We start from the raw sequence: 21,652 nt of genomic DNA, 5'->3' as shown, positions 1-21,652 counted from the left end.
ACTATTTACGAGGAAGCGCAGGATGATGATGTCATTATTGTGTGCGGAGTTGTGTGGGCGGTTGTGACCGTGCTGTTATGTGAAGCGGTTGTGAGCGATAAATAAATGGACAAAACAACTTGAACGTGTATTTTCATTGGAAACTAACAACAGAAGCAAACCTTTAAATACCAACCAAAAGTGTCTATTTAATACTAATATATATAATAACAATAAATTATCTTTCATAGAAACAATAACGCCTCAAATTCTAGTATGCTTTTAAGATCTGCTACATATGGAATGAAATTAATGTAAAGTGGGGTAAGGAAAATATTTGGCACCCTCTGGACAGCTGGGGAGTATCGTGCCAGATGACTACATCATGCATCTGTCAGTAGCCCCTTTTACACAACCAGGAATATCCCCTTCAGTGCTTCATATGTTTGTGCAACGCTATAATAAAACTAACTGGAACTGACCTTTTCCTCCAAGGCTGCCTTGTGATTCTTCCTCTCAGTGTCCACTTGACTCTGACATTCTTTTAGGGCCTTATGAGTCTTGTCGAGACTTTCCTGAATTGAGATCAGCTCTTTTTTTTGAGTGTCTTTCTCCTGTTGGGCCTTCAATAAGTCTGCAATGAGGCTCTGTGCTTTCCTGTCCAACTCTGCATGCTGAGCCCTCCCTTCTTGGGTCAGCTTGACCACACTTAGCTCAAGGGCAGCTTTGTCCTGCTCACAGCACTCCAACTGTTTCTGGGTGTCACTCAATGAAGAGGTCTTTGTCTTTATTTCCTCTTGAAGTGTCACATTCCTAAATGGAGCAACATACTGTTGAGTTGTTACAATGAAATGCAAATGACAAAAATTATGCATGTTGAATGTAGGGCTGCACAATATATTGTTTGATCATCATCATCACGATGTGCGTATGCACGATAGTCAAATTGCAAAGGTCCTGACGATGTAGGGGGAAAAGAACTCCAACATGCACTGTACGCATCAGTCTACCAATCACAATCGTACTTTGAATAGTGCTAGGATACGGTGATAAGAAAAGCTAAACAAGCTAATAAGCGCAGACATGCTGGCGTTCTGTCGATTTATGCTCTTGCGGAGGTCACTAACAGGTGACCGCGGTCCGGAGTTCAGACCCAGAAGCAGACCCATACGCACCCACACTGTTGCCCCCACAAAAAAAAAAATAAAAAAATAAAAAGGACATACGGGGCGCTTTTATTTTAAATGGTAGTGATGATCACCAATCACATGCGAGTTCAGCCAACCCCTTCAGCCAATCAAATCTGCATCTCAGGCCGAAATCACTGAGTGCGCACAAACTAGACAGAGACAAGAAGAAACGTAGCAGGGGAGAGAGAAAGAGAGACTGTGTGGAAGTTGAGTAGAAAGTTCAGAAAATGACCGATAAAGGAAGAGAAGATCTGGGACAAATGGAACGGCAAGTTCTCAGAGGAAGGTTTCCACTGGGAGCACTTGTTAAAAGTGCATATATGTGAAACGCCATTATATTAAGAAGTAAAACATAAACGTTTTGAACAAACATAAACTAATACGGTTCCATTTTTAAGATTTGTTTAATTAAAATATGTAAAATTGTTTGAGACGTCAGTGTTGTGTCAAAATCCCAAAAGGAGAAACTAACTACTTTTCTGAAGTTAAGCACTTTATTTGAACATGTATAACTTTCTCTTTTCATTTATTGCTCTTATTCTGAAACGCACCCCTACTTTTATTTAGTAAATGAGAGAACATTACAGAGTTGTGCTCATATGTTTGACCAACCCGGGCAGAATTTGTAAGATGTGTACAATTATTAAAAGAAAAAATGAAGGAACAGGCAAAACACATTTTATTTTTAATGGGATTAAAATTAAACTGTAAGGCATTTCAGAAATGGACCTGAACAACTCTACGTGAGAAAAGCACGTGAGACCCCCAGGAATGCAGCATGCATGCAGGGATGTCAGATTAATAGGATACAACACAATAATTTTAGTTTTTAATTGGCCCAAAGTTAAGGCATGCTGGTTCACATATGTATGCACTTAAAATGATAAAACATAATTTATTTAAAATTAAAATTATTTTGTGGACCCCCAGGTTATGGCTCTCGGACCCCTGGGGGTACATGCACCCCAGTATGAGAACCACTCATCGACAGAACAATTCATTGGTTTTCATTCTCACCCTGCTTTTTCATTGTCCAGCAAAAGCTGCAGCTCCTTAGCTTTTTGTTTGACCTCAGAGGCCTCTTTCTGCAGATTCTTCACTTCTTGTTGTGTCTGATCTCTTGCAGCCTGCACCTCCACAACTTGTGTTTCCAGTTTCTGAGACATGAGCACATCAGTATCAATGATTTGTCAAATCTATTTGACAGCAGATGTCCATACATTTGCACGTGACACCAACCTTGTTGAGCCCTTCCAACTTCTCTCCATGCTGCTCTGATACCACAAGCTTGTCCTTGTATTCCTTCAGACAGGCTTCCAGCTGACTGCACTGTTCCTGCTTCTCCTTTAGCCTCTGTGCCTGTTCCTCCACTTTCTTCTGAACTTTATTCAGCTCCTATACAAAACAGTATTTGGAACACAGATAACTAAATATATTTTTTCCCCCAAAAAAACCGACAGTCACCTCTAAAAGTATTGGAACGGCAAGATAGTGCTTGTTTTTGGCTTTGGGTTTCACCTGTGAAAACTGCATTTTCTGTTAAGCAAACATGAAGACCAGAGAGCTGTCTATGGGAGAAAAGCAAACCAAGCTGAGAAAAGAGGAAAAATCGATCAGAGCTATTGCACAAACATTGGGCATAGCCAATAAAACAATTTGGAATGTCCTGAAAAAGAAAGAAACTACCGGTGTATGGCGCAACACACATCGAACAGGTCGGCCAAGGGTATCAACAGCAGTTGATGACAGAAACATTGTGAGAGTTGTGAAAAAAACACCCAAAGACAACAGTCAGTGAGATCACTGCCAACCTCCACAGGGCAGGGGGTGAAGGTATCACAATCCATGGTTCGAAGAAGACTTCGAGATGAAAAAATATACAGACCATACCACAAGACGCAAACCACTCATTAGCAAAAAGAATCAAAAGGCCAGATTGGATTTTGCAAAGTAGCACAGAGATGAGCCACAAAGGTTTTGGATCAAAGTTTTATGGACTAATGAGACCGAGATTAAACTCTACCAAAGTGATGGAAAAGCCAAAGTATGGAGGAAAAAAAGGATCTGCTTATGATCCAAAACGCACAAGCTAATCTGTGAAGCATGGTGGAGGTAATGTCATGGCTTGGGCTTGCATAGCTGCTTATGGAAAGAGCTCACTAGGCTTTATTGATGATGTAACTCATGAAGATAGCAGCAGAATGAATTCTGAAGTCTACAAAACCATCTTGTCTGGCAATTTACAGAAAAATGCATCCAAACTAATCGGGAGAAGCTTCACTATGCAACAAGACAATGACCCCAAACACACTGCCAACACAACAAAGGACTTCATTAAGTGGAAAAAGTGGAATCACTTAGACTGGGCAAGTCAATCACCGGACCTTAACCCAATAGAGCATGCATTTTATCTCCTGAAGAGGTAACTAAAGGGAGAAACCCCCAGAAACAAACAAGGACTAAGAGGTTGCAGTAAAGGCCTGGAAAAGCATTTCAAATGAAGAACGCAACAGTCTGATGAAGTCAATGGGTCACAGGCTTGATGCAGTTATTGCAAGTAAGGCTTATGCCTGGCAAATATTAAATGTTATTCACTTTAAGTTGATTTGATAATGTCTGTTCCAATGCTTTTGCTCACTTGAAAAAATGGGTGGCTTCAAACAAAAGGTGCTCTCTCCTGAGATGTTTAACACATCTATATGTAAATACCAAGAAATAAAAGCTGGAATTCTGAACTTTTGTCTCATTCATCTTTTGATCTGAAACCCAAATGTCTTCAGTATACAACAAAAACAAAGGACTTGACCTTGCCGTTCCAATACATTTGGAGGGGACTGTAACACAAGACCAAATTTGAAAACCACTGACGCTAACAAGCCACCTGGTGCTTGTCCTGAAGTGCATGCTGGGCAGACTCTAGGTTGTTCTCCAGGTTGGCTTTCTGTGCAGCTTTGGCTGCCTCTGCAGACAGCAACATCTCTGTTTTTGCTTTCAACTGGTTGAAAACAGACAACAAAGTGGGATTTGACTCTCCAGAACAGATCTCACTGCCCTTATAATTAAAAGGGTATCTTTACCAATAGCTACCTGAGAGTCCAGCTGGGTCACCTTCTCCTTGCTGTCTGCAAGCTGAGCAGTGAGCTCAGAGACAGATGTCTCCAGGGTGTGGGCCCGGTCCTGGGATGAACGGACGAGAGTTTTCTGCTCCTGAACCTGTTTATGTAGATTGTCCTGGGCTTGTTTGTTGCTCTCTGATTGGTTCTTCAGTTTGTCTATCAACTGGGTTACCTTCATATCGAGGATACAAGAAAATGTTAAATAAATATATAAATTCAGATTCAGACATCTTTATTTATAAGTTCAAAAGATAAGGGGAAAATAAAACAATTATACATCCATCAATCTACTTTACATTTGCCCTCATTGGGGTCAGGTGTGAGCTGGAGCCTATCCCAGCTGATTTTAAATGAGGTGTGGTACACCCTGGACTGGTCGCCAGCCAATCGTAGGCCACATATAGACAAACAATCACTCAACACAACAATTTAAGAGCCTTCAATTACCCTAACATGCATCTTTTTGTAGTGTGGGAGGAAACCAAAGTACCGGGAGAAGCAATCACAGCAAGAACATGCATACTCCACACACAGGCAGGCCACAATTTGAACCTTAACAACTGTGACACAGATGTACTATTCGCTGTGACCGTGCTTCCCTTTGTTTTTATGAAGAATTAATTTTTTTTTTAATACTAAAGCACATTATGCATACCAAAGAGATTAAAATATTAAACTACAGTTGATTAAACTGATAACATTTTTAGTTAAATTTTTTTTTAATTCTTCTAAAATGTGTGTTATTTTTGACAGGTAGTCTAATGCGTTTTTTAAACACTGTATATACAGTATTTACAAGACAGTTCATTATATACAGAGCCACAATTGACTGAGATCCAACAATGAGAAGTGTGATGCACTTTTATGTTGACCATTGCAATGCACTGCAAATAGCTGGTGTGATGTCACCTCAATGTCCACCACTCTTCTTTTCGTAGTACAGGTACACGTTATGGCTCATTTGAATTAAGTTCAAGTGCTCAGGGATCTCGTCTGATCTGCGTCCCGTGTCTGAGAAGCACAAGAATGCGCAGGGACGCATAAAGTAAGATCAATCTTCATCCGAGGACACAATGCTATGGATTAAAGTGTTCTGGTATGGTGATGCAAATCCGGCATGTTTTTTTGACAAGACCGGGCTCTGGAGTGCCACATAATTTGGTCGCATATGTGCCCTTATTCCTTCATGGTGAGGCAAAAAAAACCAAAAAAAAAACAGAGGGACCACCTGTACGCCCAGCCATTTGAGGAAGGAAAAAAAAAAAAACATGACTTGAAAGCAGACACATGAAACCCATCTGGTCTCTAAAGAGAGATAGGGCAGGGCAGGATTCCCTCTGATTGCCTGTGTGTTTGTGTGGCCACTAGCGTACTTAAAGCCACATTTTCTGACGGCATGCCGGTAGTTTGACGATTACAGAAAGCTGAGCGGCATAAATGGAATTAGTTACAAAGCCTAATGCCATTGCGACGATGTGGGAACATTTTGGACTCTAGTCACATGAATGCGGGCATCCCGCTAACACTAATGAGCTGATGGGTGCTCAGGCACAGTTATAACCCTTAGAAAATGCACGTACACACGTATCAAAGCCTTATACAGTATAATAGGTTTGCGGGGTTGGCGCAGTCATTAAACCTTTCAGCCTACGCGGCTATATAGTATAAAAGTATTTGAGCCACACTTGTGTGTACTTAGCCACAGTATCAGGTGTGTTTATATGGCTAAACCTTTAGCCACTCTTAGCCAGTCCTCGTCACTGGGAAGCCAAAAAGCTTTTAACGATGCTGGCCCAATTAAATCTATCTAGTCATCATTCAGAATTAGGGCTGACTGCTTTGGGAAAATACTCTAATTCCAAGTTTTAAACATATTGCGATTTAGCATGAATTTTTTTGGGAGGAAGTTTATCTTCAGCATTATTTACTAAACAAGAACAAAATTATTCAATAGTATGACCAACACAACATTGGATACAGCCAACAAATAACGTTTTCCTGTTGACAGGCCAAAATGTTAAGATGAATTGATGTAAATAACAAATCTTTATTTTACTATTGAATTGTAAAAAGAAAAACCTTCCATCAAATCGACTTACTGATTTAGTGGGTACGGAAAATATTCAGACCGCATTAAATTTTTCACTCTTTGTTATACTGCAGCCATTTGCTAAAATCATTTGTTAGTTTTTTTTTCAGAATCATTTTTATTTACCAAGTATGTCCCAAAAACACACAAGGAATTTGTCTCCGGTAGTTGGAGCCGCTCAAGTACGACAACAGACGGTCAAATGACAGAGAACACTTTTGAGACAAAGACATTGACAAAAAACAGTTATCTGGTAATGCCAGTACAATTTAAAAAAAAAATAATAATAATAAATTTAAAAAAATTGACAATTGTGCAAAAGATGCAGAGTCCTCTAGCACTTAGAGCAGTTCGAACGACTAATATTGCAATAGTCCGGTGCAATGACCATTGTGCAAGGGGCGCCGAGACTTCAAGGAGTGTATGCAGTTTAAAGTGACGAGTAGCGCGATAATCTGGGACAATGTTGGTTGTGCAAATGTTGCAGATACTGCTCAATCAGAGTGCAAAGTGAGAACCAAGATGGCGCCTACCAGTGTGGTCGCCTCGGTAACGCGCTCTCTAGTATTGTTTTTGTGTTTTTCGTTCGTCTTTGGAGACATTACACGACTCACTTACACAGGGGAGACTTGCTAACCATAAAGCAGGCTACTCCGGACTTTCTTTCACCAACTTTCGCAAATCCGCTCAGTTTCCCCCCCCCCCCAGTTATTTACCGGGGCGGCGTCCGCAGCTTTCGGCGCATGGAGGCGGAAACGGCGCCACAGAGGGAACCGAGCCGACATAGATTGATCCACCTTGCGAATGTACGCTCCCGACCCAACAAAATGGACGAGCTTCATCTTCTGTTAAAGACCAGTAAAGACTTCGGACGTTCCGCCGCAATGTGCTTTACGGAGACCTGGCTTTGCGACGCTGTACCCGATGGTGCCGTCATGCTTCCCCGGCTTCCATGTTCATCGAGCAGACCGCGACATGGAATCATCGGGGAAAACAAAGGGCGGTGGGATATGCATCTATATCAACGAAAAATGGTGTACGGATGTCACGGAGCTCAGCACACACTGCAGCCGCATTTGGAGTACTTGTTTTTGAACTGTAAGCCATTCTACTCGCCGCGTGAGTTCGCATCATTCATCCTGGCTGGCGTCTACATTCCGCCTCAAGCTAACACGAACGCCGCACTGCTAACGCTCGCCGAACAAGTCAATGAAATTGAAATAAAACACCCCTCATTATTCTTGGGTACTTTAACAAAGCTAAACTCAACCACAAACTCCCTAAATACAAGCAGCACATCGACTTTCCTACCAGGGAAAATAACATTTTAGACCACTGCTACACTACGCTAAAAAACGCATCCCGTGCTATACCTCGTGCAGCCTTGGGCTCGTCTGATCACTGCTTAATACACTTAATACCGACGTACAGGCAAGAACTTAAATGCGCGAAGCCTGCAGTGAAAACAGTGAAAAAGTGGACCAATGAAGCAAAGATGGAACTTCAAAGCTGCTTAGACTGCACAGACTGGAGTGTCTTTGGAAATTCAGCTGGCAACCTGGATGAATATACGGACACTTTTACATCCTATATCAGTTTCTGTGAAGAAGTGTGTGTACCAACAAAATCATTTCGCACATTCAACAACAACAAGCCGTGGTTTACTGCTAAACTTAAGCAGCTTCACCAAGCTAAGGAGGACACATATCAGAGTGGGGACAGGGCCCTGTATAATCGAGCTAGAAACCAGCTGACTAAAGAAATTAACATTGCAAAGAGGAACTATGCAACAAAGTTGAAAAAAGAGTTTAGCGCTAACGACTCTAAATCAGTCTGGCATGCATTCCAATCGCTGACTAATTACAAGCGACAATCCCCCCAAGCTGAGAACAATAGCACACTAGCCAACGACTTGAATACCCCACACCCACCCGGCCGCACCCCCGACCACAATCACACCTACAGGCCTGTCGCCTTGACATCTGTGGTCATGAAGTCCTTTGAACGTCTCGTGCTGGACCACCTCAAGAGCGTCACAGGTCCCCTGCTGGACCCCCTGCAGTTTGGCTACCGAGTAAACAGGTCTGCGGATGATGCAGTCAACATGGGACTGCACTTCATCCTAGAACACCTCGACAGTGCAGGGACCTACGCGAGGATCCTGTTTGTGGACTTTAGCTCAGCGTTCAACACCATCATTCCTGAACTCCTTTCATCCAAGCTTCTCCAGCTCAGCGTCTCACCTGCCATCTGCCAGTGGATTTACAGCTTTCTGACGGGCAGGACACAGCAGGTCAGGCTGGGGGAGGCCACCTCATCCACACGCAGCATCAGCACTGGGGCGCCTCAAGGTTGTGTCCTCTCTCCGCTGCTCTTCTCTCTCTACACGAACGACTGCACCTCAGCGCACCCGGCTGTCAAACTCCTCAACTTTGCAGATGACACCACTGCTATCGGCCTCATCAAGGACGGTGACGAGTCTACATATCAACAGGAAGCGGAGCTGCTGGAGCGGCCGACACAACCTGGAGCTGAACACGCTCAAGACTGTAGAGATGATCGTGGACTTCAGGAGGCATCCTTCGCCACAGCTGCCCCTCACGTTGTCCAGCTGCCTTGTGTCAACCGTCGAGACCTTCAAGTTCCTGGGAATTACAGTCTCTCAGGACCTGAAGTGGGCGACCAACATCAACTCAGTCCTCAAAAAGGCCCAGCACAGGATGTACTTCCTGCGGCTTCTGAGAAAACACGGCTTGCCACCGGAGCTGCTGAGGCAGTTCTCCACAGCGGTCATCGAATCAGTCCTGTGTTCTTCCATCACAGTCTGGTTCGGTAGGACAGTCGATATGCTGCTTGTATTTAGGGAGTTTGTGGTTGAGTTTAGCTTTGTTAAAGTCCCCGGGAATAATGAGGGGTGAGTCCGGGTGTTTTTTTTTTCCAATTTCGTTGACTTGTTCGGTGAGCGTTAGCAGTGCGGCGTTCGTGTTAGCTTGAGGCGGAATATAGGCGCCAGCCAGAATGAATGATGCAAATTCACGCGGCGAGTAGAATGGCTTACAGTTCAAAAACAGCGACTCCAAATGTGGGCTGCAGTTTGTGCTGAGCTCCGTGACGTCCGTACACCATTTTTCGTTGATATAGAGGCATATCCCGCCGCCTTTTGTTTTGCCCGATAACTGCGCGATGCGGTCCGCTCGGTGAAGATGAAAACCTGCAAGCATGACGCCGCCATCGGGTACAGCGTCTCAGAGCCAGGTCTCCGTAAAGCACATGGCGGCGGAAAGTCCGAAGTCTTTATCAGAAGATGAAGCTCGTCTATTTTGTTGGGTAGAGAGCGTACATTCGCGAGGTGGATCGATGGGAATGCCAATCTGTATCCTCTCTTGCGGAGTTTCACATGGATGCCGACTCGCTTCCCTCTGTGGCGTCGCCTCCGCTTCCATGCGCCGAAAACCACGGACAGCGCTCCGGTGAGTAATTCGGGGAAAAAACTCAGCGGATTTGCGAAAGTTGGTGAAAGAATGTCCGGAGTAGCCTCCTTGATGGTTAGCAAGTCTCCCCTTGTGTAAGTGAGTCGTGTAATGTCTCCAAAGAAAAACGAAAAACACAAAAACAATACTAGAGAGCGTGTAACCGAGGCGACCACACCGGTAGGCGCCATCTTGTTGTCTTGTTTTTCCTCATTAATGTACACACAGCACCCCATGTTGACAGAAAAAACGGAATTGAATTTTTTGCAGATTTATTAAAAAAGAAAAACTGAAATATCACACAGTCATAAGTATTCAGAGCCTTTGCTGTGCCACTCATATATTGAACTCGGGTGCACTCCATTTCTCGGGATCATCCTTGAGATGGTTCTACGCCTTCATTGGAGTCCAGCTGTGTTTGATGATATTGATTGGACTTGATTAGGAAAGCCACACACCTGTCTATATAAGACCTTACAGCTCACAGTGCATGTCGGAGAAAAAAAGAATCATGAGGTTAAAGGAACTACCTGAAGAGCTCAGAGACTGAATTGTGGCAAGGCCCAGATCTGGCAAAAGTTAAAAAAAAAAAATTCTGCTGCACTTAAGGTTCATTGGAGCACAGTGGCCTCCATAATCGTTAAATGGAGGACATTTGGGACGATCAGAACCCAATTGAGCATCTATGGAGAGACCTGAAAATGGCTGTCCACCAACATTCACCATCCAACTTGACAGAACTGAAGAGGATCTACAAGGAGGAATGGCAGAGGATCCCCAAATCCAGGTGTGAAAAACTTACATCATTCCCAAAAAGTATTACCTCAAAAGGGTGCTTCTACTAAATACTGAGCAATACTGAATACTTACGGCTGTGTGATATTTCTAATTTTTTTTTTCTTATAAATCTGGCCGGCATGGTGAACGACTGGTTAGCACAGCTGCCTCACTGTTCTGGGGACCGGGGTTCAAATCCCGGCCCAACCTGTGTGGAGTTTGCATGCACTCCGGTTTCCTCCCACTTTCCAAAAACATGCATGGTAGGTTAATTGGAAACTCTAAATTGCCCATAGGTATGAATGTGTGTGCGAATGGTTGTTTGTTTCTATGTGCCTTGCGATTGCCTGGCGACCAGTTTAGGGTGTACCCGCGATCAGCAGCCCGCGATCCACGTGAGGAGAAGCGGTTAAGAAAATGGATGGATGGATCATAAATCTGCAAAAATTTCAACAATTCAGTTTTTTTCTGTCAATATGGGGTGCTGTGTGTACATTAATGATACATTTTTGCAAATGGCTGCAATATTACAACCATCCATCCATTTTCTGTACCGCATCTCCTCACTATGGTCACGGGCGTGCTGGAGTGAAGAATTAATACTTTATAATGATGCGCAGCAATACCAAAAGCACTGCTGTTAGTGTCAGCAGAGTACAGAGATAAAGTGGAGAGTGACACTAGTGACACTTTTCATCACCAAGATGTGACTACAAGTGTTTGAAATGATAAAATATATTCAATGTTGATTAATGTTCTTATTAATTACAGTAAAAGTGTTGAGGTGATTCACTTATTTAGTAATCTTCAAGAATCAATCAGCTTAACTTTTATCAGGAAGGGCTTTTGACGCGGGTGATTCTGATTTGCCAGAGTGGCTAACATGGGCAAAGTTCGCATTGCCACATCCTGTTTCAATTAGCCATTGGCGAGGTAGCGACTGGGCAGCGCGAACATTGGGTTTGCCACAGTGCAAAAGTCACACACACAACATTAAAACAGGTACAGTATATCCCACAGCAGCCACACACATGCGTATAAAACAAGTATTCAACCGCGGTCATTGGGTAAATTAAACACGTCTTAACGGTAGAAGAGTTTAGTTGGCGTGCTGGGCATTGTTCTATATGTAACAGGCTGATACTACTGTCCTTCCACTCACTTAAAAAAATATTGCCCCCTTCTCAAATACCTATATTTTTGCATCGTTTCCCCACTTAATTTAAGAACATCAAACAAATGTAAATATCAGACAAATATAATCCAAATAAACTTAAAATGCTGTTTTTAAAGGTTGAGTTCATTTTTCAAGGGAAAAAAAAAAAGTTACCTGGCCCTGTGTGAAAAAGTAATGACCCCCTAAACCTAATTAATAACTGGTTGGGCCATCCTCAGCAGTAACGACTGAAATAAAGCGTTTTCTGTAACTAGTAATGAGTCCTTCACATCTCTGTGGAGATATTTTGGCCCACTTTTTCTTGCAGAATTGTTTGAATTCAGAAAAAAAATAGTTTTTTTCGAGCATGAACGGCCTTTTTTAAGGTCATGCCACTGCATTTCAATCAGATTAAAGTCTAGACTTTGACAGAAATTGACTTGCTGGTGTGTTTTGGATCATTATCCTGCTGCAGAACCCAAGTGTGCTTCAGCTTGAGGTCACAAACTGATGGCTGAACATTATCCAGCAGGATTTTCTATTAAATTCATGGTTCCATCAATCACAGCAAGTTGTCCAGGTCCTGAAGGACCTCAGCAGCCCCAGACCATCACACTACCACCACATTTGACTGTTGGTATGATGTACTTTTTCTGAAATGCTGTGCTACAGTTACGCCAGACGTAACCACACACACATTTTTCAAAGAGCTCAACTTTCATCTCGTTAGTCCATATAATGTTCTCCCAAAAGTCTTGGTAATCATTCAAGTTTTTTGGCAAAAGTGAGACAAGCCTTTATGCTCTTTTTGGTCAGCAGTGGTTTTTGCCCATGCCATTTTTGCCCAGTCTCTTCCTTATTGTTGTCATGAACACTGACCTTAACTGGGACAAGGGAGGCCTGCAGTTCTTTAGAAGTTGTCCTGAGTTCCTTTGTGGCCTCCAGTCATTGCTGTTCTCTTGGGATAATCTTTGTAGGCCGGCCACTCCTGGGAAGGTTTACCACTGTTCCATGTTTTCTCCATCTGAGGTTAATGGCTCACCCTATGGTTTTCTGCAATCCTGAAGCTTTAGAAATGGCTTTTGTAATCCTTTCCAGACTGATAGATGTCAATTCCTTTTTTTCTCGACTGTTCTGGAATTTCTTTGGGTCGTGTCATTTTGTTGCAGCTTTTAGAGATCTTTTGTCTGACTTGATTTTGTCGGGACAGATTCTGTTTAAGTGATTTCCTGATTGAACATATCTGGAGGTAATCAGACTTGGGTGTGATCAGTAAAATGTTAATGGCCACAACTAATTCATGTTTTAACAAGGGGGATAATTACTTTTTCACACAGGGCCAGGTAACTGAATTTGTTTTCCCCTTCATAAATAGTCATTTAAAAACAGCATTTTAAGTTCACTTGGGTTATATTTGTCTATTTACATTGTTTGAAGATCTTAAATATTAAAGTGGGGAAACTATGCAAACATAAGAATTTGAGAAGGGGGATAATACTTTTTCACAGCACTGTATACATTTGGAAAGTGACATTGTAACGTGTACCTAAATGAATTGTTTACCAAGGTGACAAATGTGTTTTTGCAAGCAACTAATTCCATCAATTTTCTATACGACTGGTCCTCTTTAGGGTCACGGTAGGGCTCTTTAGCCTATCCTAGCTGACTTTTGGTGGGAGGGGAGTACAACCTGGGCTGGTCCCCAGACAATTTTGAGTCTCCAATTAACCTAAATGTTTTTGGGAATTTGGGAGGAAGCAGGAGTATCCGGAAAGAACCCGTGATTTCAATCAATTTAATTAAAAATCTGGTTTTAAACTAATTTCAGTATTTTATTAAGGATGGTTGTTTTGATAATTTCCAAGTTGCAAAATATCCTGTGTGCTTTACATTTTGATTAGTGGCTGACCAACCCTATACTGTAGTTCTGGTCCCAGATTGTGCTTGCAATGCCCTTGCATGAAAATGGGTTGATTTAGTCTAATACAGTACATCTCTACCCATTGCAACCTCAACAGAGTCCGGTAATATGTAATGAATCTAAAAATCTGAAGTTGTCTGAAAAACTGCAAATAAAATGGCCACTACTTTAATCTGGCGCTGCATTTTTTTTCCTGTTGCTTGACAACAGTTGTGACAGCACATTTTCTGTGTGAGAGTGTCAGTTCTAACTAACCTGTTCCTGTAGTGTGTGGTTTTTCTCTTTTAGTTGGCTGAGCAAAGCAGTCTCTCCCTCTCCGGCTTGAATCTTGGCACACAAGTCTTCTCTCTCAGCTTCCAGCTGGCTCACAATGTCTTTACTCTTCTGCAGCAGAGCCTCCAAATTTTGGATCTTCTGGTCCTTATCTCCAATCTGGCGTAATACCTGCTCCAGGTCATTCTACAGCAATAAGACAAGGACCCATGAGTATCCGGGAGGTATTCTGAACCAAATTGGAAAGTACTTCACACTAAGTAATAGAAAGGGGCTCAAAGCAATACATTGATGGCACTCATTTGAATGGTGCGGTCTAATTCTTAAACAGTAAACACCTGCATAGTCATGGTTTGGCATTCACAGATTATTTTTGGAAACCTATCCTCCATTCTCAGAAACAAAGGACTCCCTGTACACTTTTTTTTAATGTATAAAAATAATTAAAAGATTTTGTAACCACATGGTGAAGCTGAAGGTTAAAACAAAATATTTGATTCTTGTGAGCTATACCTGCGACTCGTGCAGTTTGCCGTTGGTGTTCTGCTGCAGTGCTTGCAGCTCCTGGTGCTGCTGCTTGGCTTTCTCCAACTGGTGCTGCAGGTCTGTGTTCTTACTGGCAATTTCCTTCATCTACAATGAGAAAATCTAAGTGTCTGTGATGATTAAAATGCATTTTACATCACTCATCCAACTTTCTTTTTTTCTATCCTTTTCTTTAAATCACAATACTGGATTTTTCTAGTTTTTTTTTTTTTTTTTCAATAAACATAAGATAACTTACAGTGGTATATTGTAAAATGTGTACATTACAGCACCTGACACAAAAAAGTCAATTTTAGTTCTGTTGTATGCACCATCTCTATTGACAATTCAGAGTTAGCATCCACATAGGTTCCAACTCATGGAAAGGTTCCATCTCTCTAAGGCAAAGGATGTTTTTGGAATGGACACGAACATGCTCAAAGATCTAGGTTCAACTCTTTCTACTCCTATTGCCTCAATCATTAATCTTTCAATTTCATCTGGTCACTTTCCAAAGGCCTGGAAATCTGCTATTGTTACCCCCGTCTTTAAATCCGGTGACTCAACTTGTCTGAATATCTACCGACCTATCAGCATTCTACCGGCCATTTCCAAAGTTGCAGATATAATAAGTTCCATTGTTTAAACAGCAGCTCCCCCTCTCTCCACGCCATGCAGTTTGGTTTCAGATCCAAGCATTCCACTGAAATGGCTACATGCCTCTTCATTGAGAAAATAAAATCTTCTCTCGACAAGGGTGGAGTTGTAGGGGCGGTGTTCTTGGACCTCAGGAAAGCTTTCGATACAGCAAATCACTCTGTTCTTCTTACCAAGCTCTCAAAATTTAACTTCTCTCGCAAAGCTGTGAGCTGGATTGAATCATATCTGCATGACCGAACACAATCTGTATCAGTTAACAACTGCAGATCAGAGTCTCTTAGGCTAACCTATGGAGTCCCTCAGGGATCAATATTAGGCCCCCTTTTATTTAGTCTTTATAATCAACGATTTGCCCACTGTTTGTTCTGAAGCAGAGTGCGTACTTTGTTCATGGTCGCTCCAAAGATACTGTTGCTGCTAAACTCACTAATACAATGTCCTATATCACAACCTGGTTGCAGGAGTGCTGTCTACAGCTAAATGTTTCTAAAACTGTAGGCATGTATTTTACTAAAACAAATAGAGTATCACCCGACCCCGACATACTTGTTAATGGAGAAAAAATGCAAATTGTCAGCCAATACAAATATCTTGGGTTAATAATAGATTCACAGCTTTCCTTTAAAGCCCATATTGACAAATTGTGTAAAAATATCAAATTAAACCTCGCAAATTTTCGTGCAATTCGAAATGAAATGTCAACTGAAGCTGCAAAAATTTACTTATATTCAATGATTCTTAGTCACTTTAACTATTGCATAACCATTTGGTCCCAGGCTGGTCAGAATGCAAAACAAACATTGGAAGTTTTGTACAAACAAGTAATTAAAGTGATGGATAAAAAACCAAGGCACTATCATCACTGTGCAATTTAAAAATAATACAGTCTTTTAAACTGGGACAGTCTTCACATATTTGCAGATTTAAATTTGATTTATAAAGTACTGCATGATTTGGCCCCAGCTCCTCTGGCTGAGTTCATCAGCCAAAGAAACAGCTCTGAGCGTGTCACTCGAGGCTCTGTCAGAGGTGACTGTCTCATTCTTCTGCGCAGGAGCACTTTCAGTAAGTCAGCCTGGTCAGTGAGGAGCGCTGGTGAGTGGAACTCAGTACCTGAGGAGGTTAAACTGCTTACAACATACAAGGCCTTCACAAAAAAACTGAAAATGTGGTTAGTTAACACCTACAGCTGCCAACACTAATAGACAAGTATGTTATGATGTTTTTTTTTTTTTATTTATGATCAAATGATTTGTGGTTTTATTCTCTCTTAATAGTATAGTAAGTCTTTATGTATCCTGTATTATATTGTCTTGTAGATGTATTTTACTGCTTTTTTACATCATGGCCAGGGGACTACAGATGAAAACTAGCCTTCTTGCTAATTCTGGCTTTTTTAAACCATGTGTATTTCATGTTTTATGAAATTGCATTGTCCCCTTTCAAATAAACTGATTTAAAAAAATAAAAAAAAAAGTCTACCTGTTCTTCAGCACGTGAGAGTTTAAGCTGCAGGTCGGCTGCTTGCTGCTCTCTGTCTTTCAGTTTCTCCCCGGACAGCTGCCTCTGTTCTTTCAGACGACCTTGGAGCTCACCCACTTGCCTCTCTGCCTCCAGCAGTTTTGCATGCAGCTAGACAGACCACAGGGAGAACAATGATGATTACATCAGAGAAAATTCTGAATTTTCCTCAGAGAATTAATTGTGTATTTCCATGAGTTGGAAACTTGATGCAGTGCACTGCTGTTGATACACCTCTTGTGATCCGACATCTTGGAAACGCATCATATGTGCCAGAATGCAAAGAAATTAGGCTTGATAGATTGGACTAACCTGACCGATTTCAGTCTGCTGCTGAGCACCTTGGCTGTCCTTCTCTTCCCTCTGCTGTTCCCACTGTTTCCTCTCAACCTTCAGTTCAGCATGCTTCACCTCAAGGTCTGTAATCTCACCCTTGAATTTAGCCACCTCCTCAGCTCTCTCTCCAAGCTCTGCATTGGCTTTCTGCAGGGACGCTTCTGCTCCAGTGGCTCGGGTCTGCAGCGCTAGGATTTCCTGCTCTTTCTCCCTCAGGCTATGTTGGCCTGCCTTTTTGGCAGTCTTCTCTGTCTTTAGTTGCTCCTCCAGCTGCTTATACTCCTTTTCCTTGCGTCCAAGCTTTTCAGAAAGAGTCTGGCGGAAGACATAAGGAATATATAAAATCGTATAAAGAAGGAATAGTAGTTGTCATTTTAAAAAAAAAATAAAAAAGACGAGCAAAATATGAGAAAATATATCTGCATGTTTAGAAAAATATGAGTATGCAGGTATAATAGAATCCACCTTACATCCTCCAATTATAGGACACAGTTCTGGATAAAAATAAAGACACCCAAAAAAAACACGACCTTTTTTGGCATTCTGAACATTTTTCATTTTCTGCAAATTGTTGCTACAATTGACATTTGCATTTGGCAGTTATGTTGTTAGTAATTTATAGAATAAAACAAAAATGCTCATTTCACTCAAACATAATCGGAGAAACTGATAATTCTGCAATGTCTCAATCGTTTCCAAAGCTGTATTTATTAATTTACGTTCTACGGTGTGTATTCTTTCCATGGTCACAAAAAAAGTCGCTGCTGGGTATGGGTGAAAGACTCCACCCTAGACTAGTTGTCAGTCAATCATAGGGTACACATGTAGACAGACTCAATTACACAGCCACTGAGCAGAAATCAATCCAAAACTGGCTCCATGGATGCTAGTTGTGTGAACCACTTCACTGTCAATGACCAATATATAGTGGTGAGAAAGTGTTTGCCCCATTTCTGATATATTTTTTTGCATGCTTGTCACACTTTGTTTTCCCTCATCAAGCAAATTTGAATATTCGTCAAAGACAACACATATAACACAAAATGCAGTTTTAAAATGTTTTTTTATTATTAAGAGAGAGAAAAATCCATATCTACATGGCCCTGTATGAAAAAGTGATTGTCCCCTGAAATTAATAACTGGTTGGGCCCCACTTACCAGCAACATCTGCAGTTAAGCGTTTGCGATAACTTGCAAGAAGTTTTTTACGGCACTGTGGAGGAATTTTGGCCCACTCATATTTGCAGAATTGTTGTAATTCAGCCACATAGCAGCCTTTTTGAGCATGAACCGGCTTTTTTAGGTCAAGCCACAGCATCTAAATAGGATTTATGTCAGGACTTTGACCAGGCCACTCCAAACTTTTCCTTTTGTTATTCTTCAGGTATTCAAGGTGGACTTGCTGGTGTGTTTTGGATCATTGTCCTGTTGCAGAACCCAAGTTTGTTTCAGCTTGAAGTCAGGAACAGATGGCCGGACATTCTCCCTCAGGATTTTTTTGGTAGACTGCAGCATTCATGGTTCTATTTATCGCAGCAAGTCTTCCAAGTCCTGAAGCAGCAAAACAGCCCCAGACCATCACACTACCACCACCATATTTTTATGTTTTTCTAAAATGCGGTGTTACTTTTACACCAAATGAAATGGGAAACATACCTTCCAAAAAGAAAAAAAATTGTCAATCAGACAAAAATTATTTTGCCAAGTCTCATCAAGATGTCCACCCATCCATCCATCCATTTTCTGAGCCGCTTCTCCTCACTAGGGTTGCGGGAGTGCTGGAGCCTATCCAAGCTATCTTCGGGCAGGAGGCGGGGTACACCCTGAACTGGTTGCCAGCCAATCGCAGGGCACATACAAACAAACTACCATCCTCACTCACATTCACACCTACAGGCAATTTATAGTTGTCAATTAACCTACCGTGCATGTTTTTGGGATGTGGGAGGACATCCATTTTCTCTGTGCCCAGACAAAACCCACTCAGGCACGGGGAGAACATGCAAACTCTACACACGCGGGGCCGGGGATTAAACCCCAGTCCTCAGAACTGTGAGGCAGACGCGCTAACCAGTCAGTCACCGTGCCGCCCTCATCAAGATGTCTTCTGGCAAAATTCAGACAAGCCTTAATGTTCTCTTTGCTCATAAGTGGCTTCTGCTCCAGAATACGTGATTTTGTTTTCCTTTCTAAATTCAGTATGAGCATGAAAGAGACTGCCAGGAAACAAACAACCACACACACACACCTCCTCTTTTGTAAACTATAGCAAAGAACAGTTGACTGACCCTTGAACGGACCAGAGTAAAGATTGGTATGGCATTTCCAAGAGAAGGTTTTACAACAGCAGGCTTGAAATACTGTGGTATGTATCCAGCATTTTCCCTGGTGCAAGTCATCGCAGTAAACATGGCTATAGGGTCTAAATAACTGTTCACATTGGAGCATGCTACTAACTAGGTAGTCGGACAGGGCTCCTGGTCTGTAGCGATATTCAGTCAACCACAGCTGGCGGGAACCATTAACAACCCAATTTATAGAATGGCACAGATCCCTGCCTCTTGCTCAGCACGCTGCTTCTTGCTAACTTGTCACTCACTTGTGTCTCTGTAAACATGGGGATCTACAAGATAGAGTGCTGTGAAAAAGTACTGGCCCACGGCACAAATTCTTATATTTTTGCATAGTTGCCCCACTTTAATGTTTAAGATCATCAAACAATGTAAATATCAGACAAATATAACCCAACTGAACTTAAAATGCTGTTTGTATATGCGGATTTCACCTATTAAGGAAAAAAACTATTCTAAGTTTATTGTTTTTAGCAAATAATCATTAACTTAGAATTTTATGGCTGCAACACGTTCCAAAAAAGACTGAGAAAGTTGAGGAATGCTCATCAAACACCTGTTTGAAACATCCCACAGGTGAACAGGCTAATTGGGAGCAGGTGGGTGCCATGATTGGATATAAGAGGAGCTTCCCTGAATTGATCAGTCATTCACAAGCAATGGTGGGGCGAGGTTCACCTCTTTGTGAACAAGTGCGTGAGAAAATAGTCTAACAGTTCAAGGACAATGTTTCTCAACGTACAATTGCATGGAATTTAGGGATTTCATCATCTACAGTCCATATCATCATCAAAAGGTTCAGAGAATCTGGAGAAATCACTGCATGTAAGCGGCAAGGCCGAAAACCAACATTGAATGCCTGTGACCTTCGATCCCTCAGACGGCACTGCATCAAAAACTGACGTCAATGTGTAAAGGAAAGATTTGTGACCTCAAGCTGAAGCGCACTTAGGCTCTGCAGCAGGATAACGAGCCAAAACACACCACCAAGTCAACTTCTGAATGGTTTAAAAAAAACAAAATGATGCTTTAAGCGTGGCCTAGTCAAAGTCCTGCCTTGAATCAGATTGAAATGCAGTGGCATGACCTTAAAAAGGTTGTTCATGCTCAAAAGGTCTATATTTTCTATTAATTCAAACAATTCTGCAAGGAAGAGTGGGCCAAAATATCTCCACAGAGATGTGAAAGACTCATTGCCAGTAATAGAAAACACTTAATTTCAGTTGTTGCTGCTGAGGATGGCCCAACTAGTTATTAGGTTTAGGGGGCCATTACTTTTTCCACACAGGGCCAGGTAACTATGAATAGTTTTTTTTTTTCTTTAATAAATGAAATAACCGTTTAAAAACAGCATTTTAAGTTCACTTCGGTTATTTTTGCCTGATATTTACATTTGTTTGGTGATATTAAACATTGAATTGGGGAAACTATGCAAAAATATAAAAATTTGAGAAGGGGGCCAATACTTTTTTAAAGCGATCTGTATGAGGACTACAGTTGTCCATTTACACCGAATGTCTAGGTCTTTCATGTTTTGTTTGCCTTACTGATGCATTAACCTGACTAACGTGTAAAAGTCTTTCCAGAAGAGATGAGTATTAGTAGATGTAAAAGAGAAGACCAAACTCAGCGGTTCCCTTCAATGCCAGTACCTGCTAAAGTACAGAATGACAATTTTCCCTTGTTAAATGTTTTATTTTATTTTATTTATTTATTTTAAATGTTAAAATCTGTCAAGCCTATTTTGAGGAATTCTAATAATACAATGTTTGGCCACGTTAGGATTTACTGCTACAAATTTGCAAATAAAATCAATGAAAATTTTGACCGCAGTCACTATGAATCCACTGAACCAAACTGTGGGGGATACAATAATCAAATAGTCAAATGGCTATTATAGCTGGTGTGCACATTACCTGGTTTTGCTGTTGCACATTATTCAGGTCCCCCTGTAGCTGGTGGATCTGTTGTGTATAAACAGCTGCTTCCTGTGGACCCTTCTCCAGCTCTGCTTTCAGTTGTGAAATAGTCATCTGAGAGAAAAGTTGGAGAAAGGTAATAAAGCCTTTCTGCACCACAAATGAAAAGGACCAGGACTTAATGGTGTTACATTACATTAAATATATATTTTTTTAAAACATGGAAAACCAACCAGACGTTTAATGGAAATAAATAGGAAAGGCATCATGGAAAGAAAAGGATTTCACGAACAACACACAACTGAAATGGTCTTTACCTCCAGTTTACGAATCTTGAGGAAAGAATGAGTTGGTGAGCGGTGCAGTATG

At 41.6% G+C, this 21,652-nt stretch overlaps 1 protein-coding gene across 4 annotated transcripts in view; it reads right to left on the bottom strand.

Moving 5' to 3' along the window:
• eea1 (early endosome antigen 1) overlaps positions 1–21,652 on the bottom strand; it is a 55,052-nt gene that overhangs the window by 20,753 nt on the left and 12,647 nt on the right. For 3 of the 4 annotated variants that reach the window (XM_061677535.1, XM_061677537.1, XM_061677538.1), the window contains 11 exons: positions 21,601–21,615; positions 21,281–21,397; positions 16,990–17,328; positions 16,639–16,788; positions 14,485–14,604; positions 13,954–14,157; positions 4,257–4,457; positions 4,051–4,164; positions 2,409–2,564; positions 2,187–2,326; positions 462–792 (listed from right to left, as the gene is read on the bottom strand). In XM_061677535.1, the coding sequence (XP_061533519.1) occupies positions 462–792; positions 2,187–2,326; positions 2,409–2,564; positions 4,051–4,164; positions 4,257–4,457; positions 13,954–14,157; positions 14,485–14,604; positions 16,639–16,788; positions 16,990–17,328; positions 21,281–21,397; positions 21,601–21,615 (1,887 nt within the window). The remainder of the gene's footprint in view (positions 1–461; positions 793–2,186; positions 2,327–2,408; positions 2,565–4,050; positions 4,165–4,256; positions 4,458–13,953; positions 14,158–14,484; positions 14,605–16,638; positions 16,789–16,989; positions 17,329–21,280; positions 21,398–21,600; positions 21,616–21,652) is intronic. The other variant, XM_061677536.1, reaches the window with a different exon arrangement.

Source organism: Phycodurus eques, chromosome 5 (genome assembly GCF_024500275.1).
Source record: "Phycodurus eques isolate BA_2022a chromosome 5, UOR_Pequ_1.1, whole genome shotgun sequence".
In the NCBI taxonomy this organism is placed as follows: domain Eukaryota; kingdom Metazoa; phylum Chordata; class Actinopteri; order Syngnathiformes; family Syngnathidae; genus Phycodurus; species Phycodurus eques.
The sequence above is the reverse complement of the archived record's forward strand: the minus strand, read 5'-3'. Positions and strand labels throughout refer to the sequence as shown.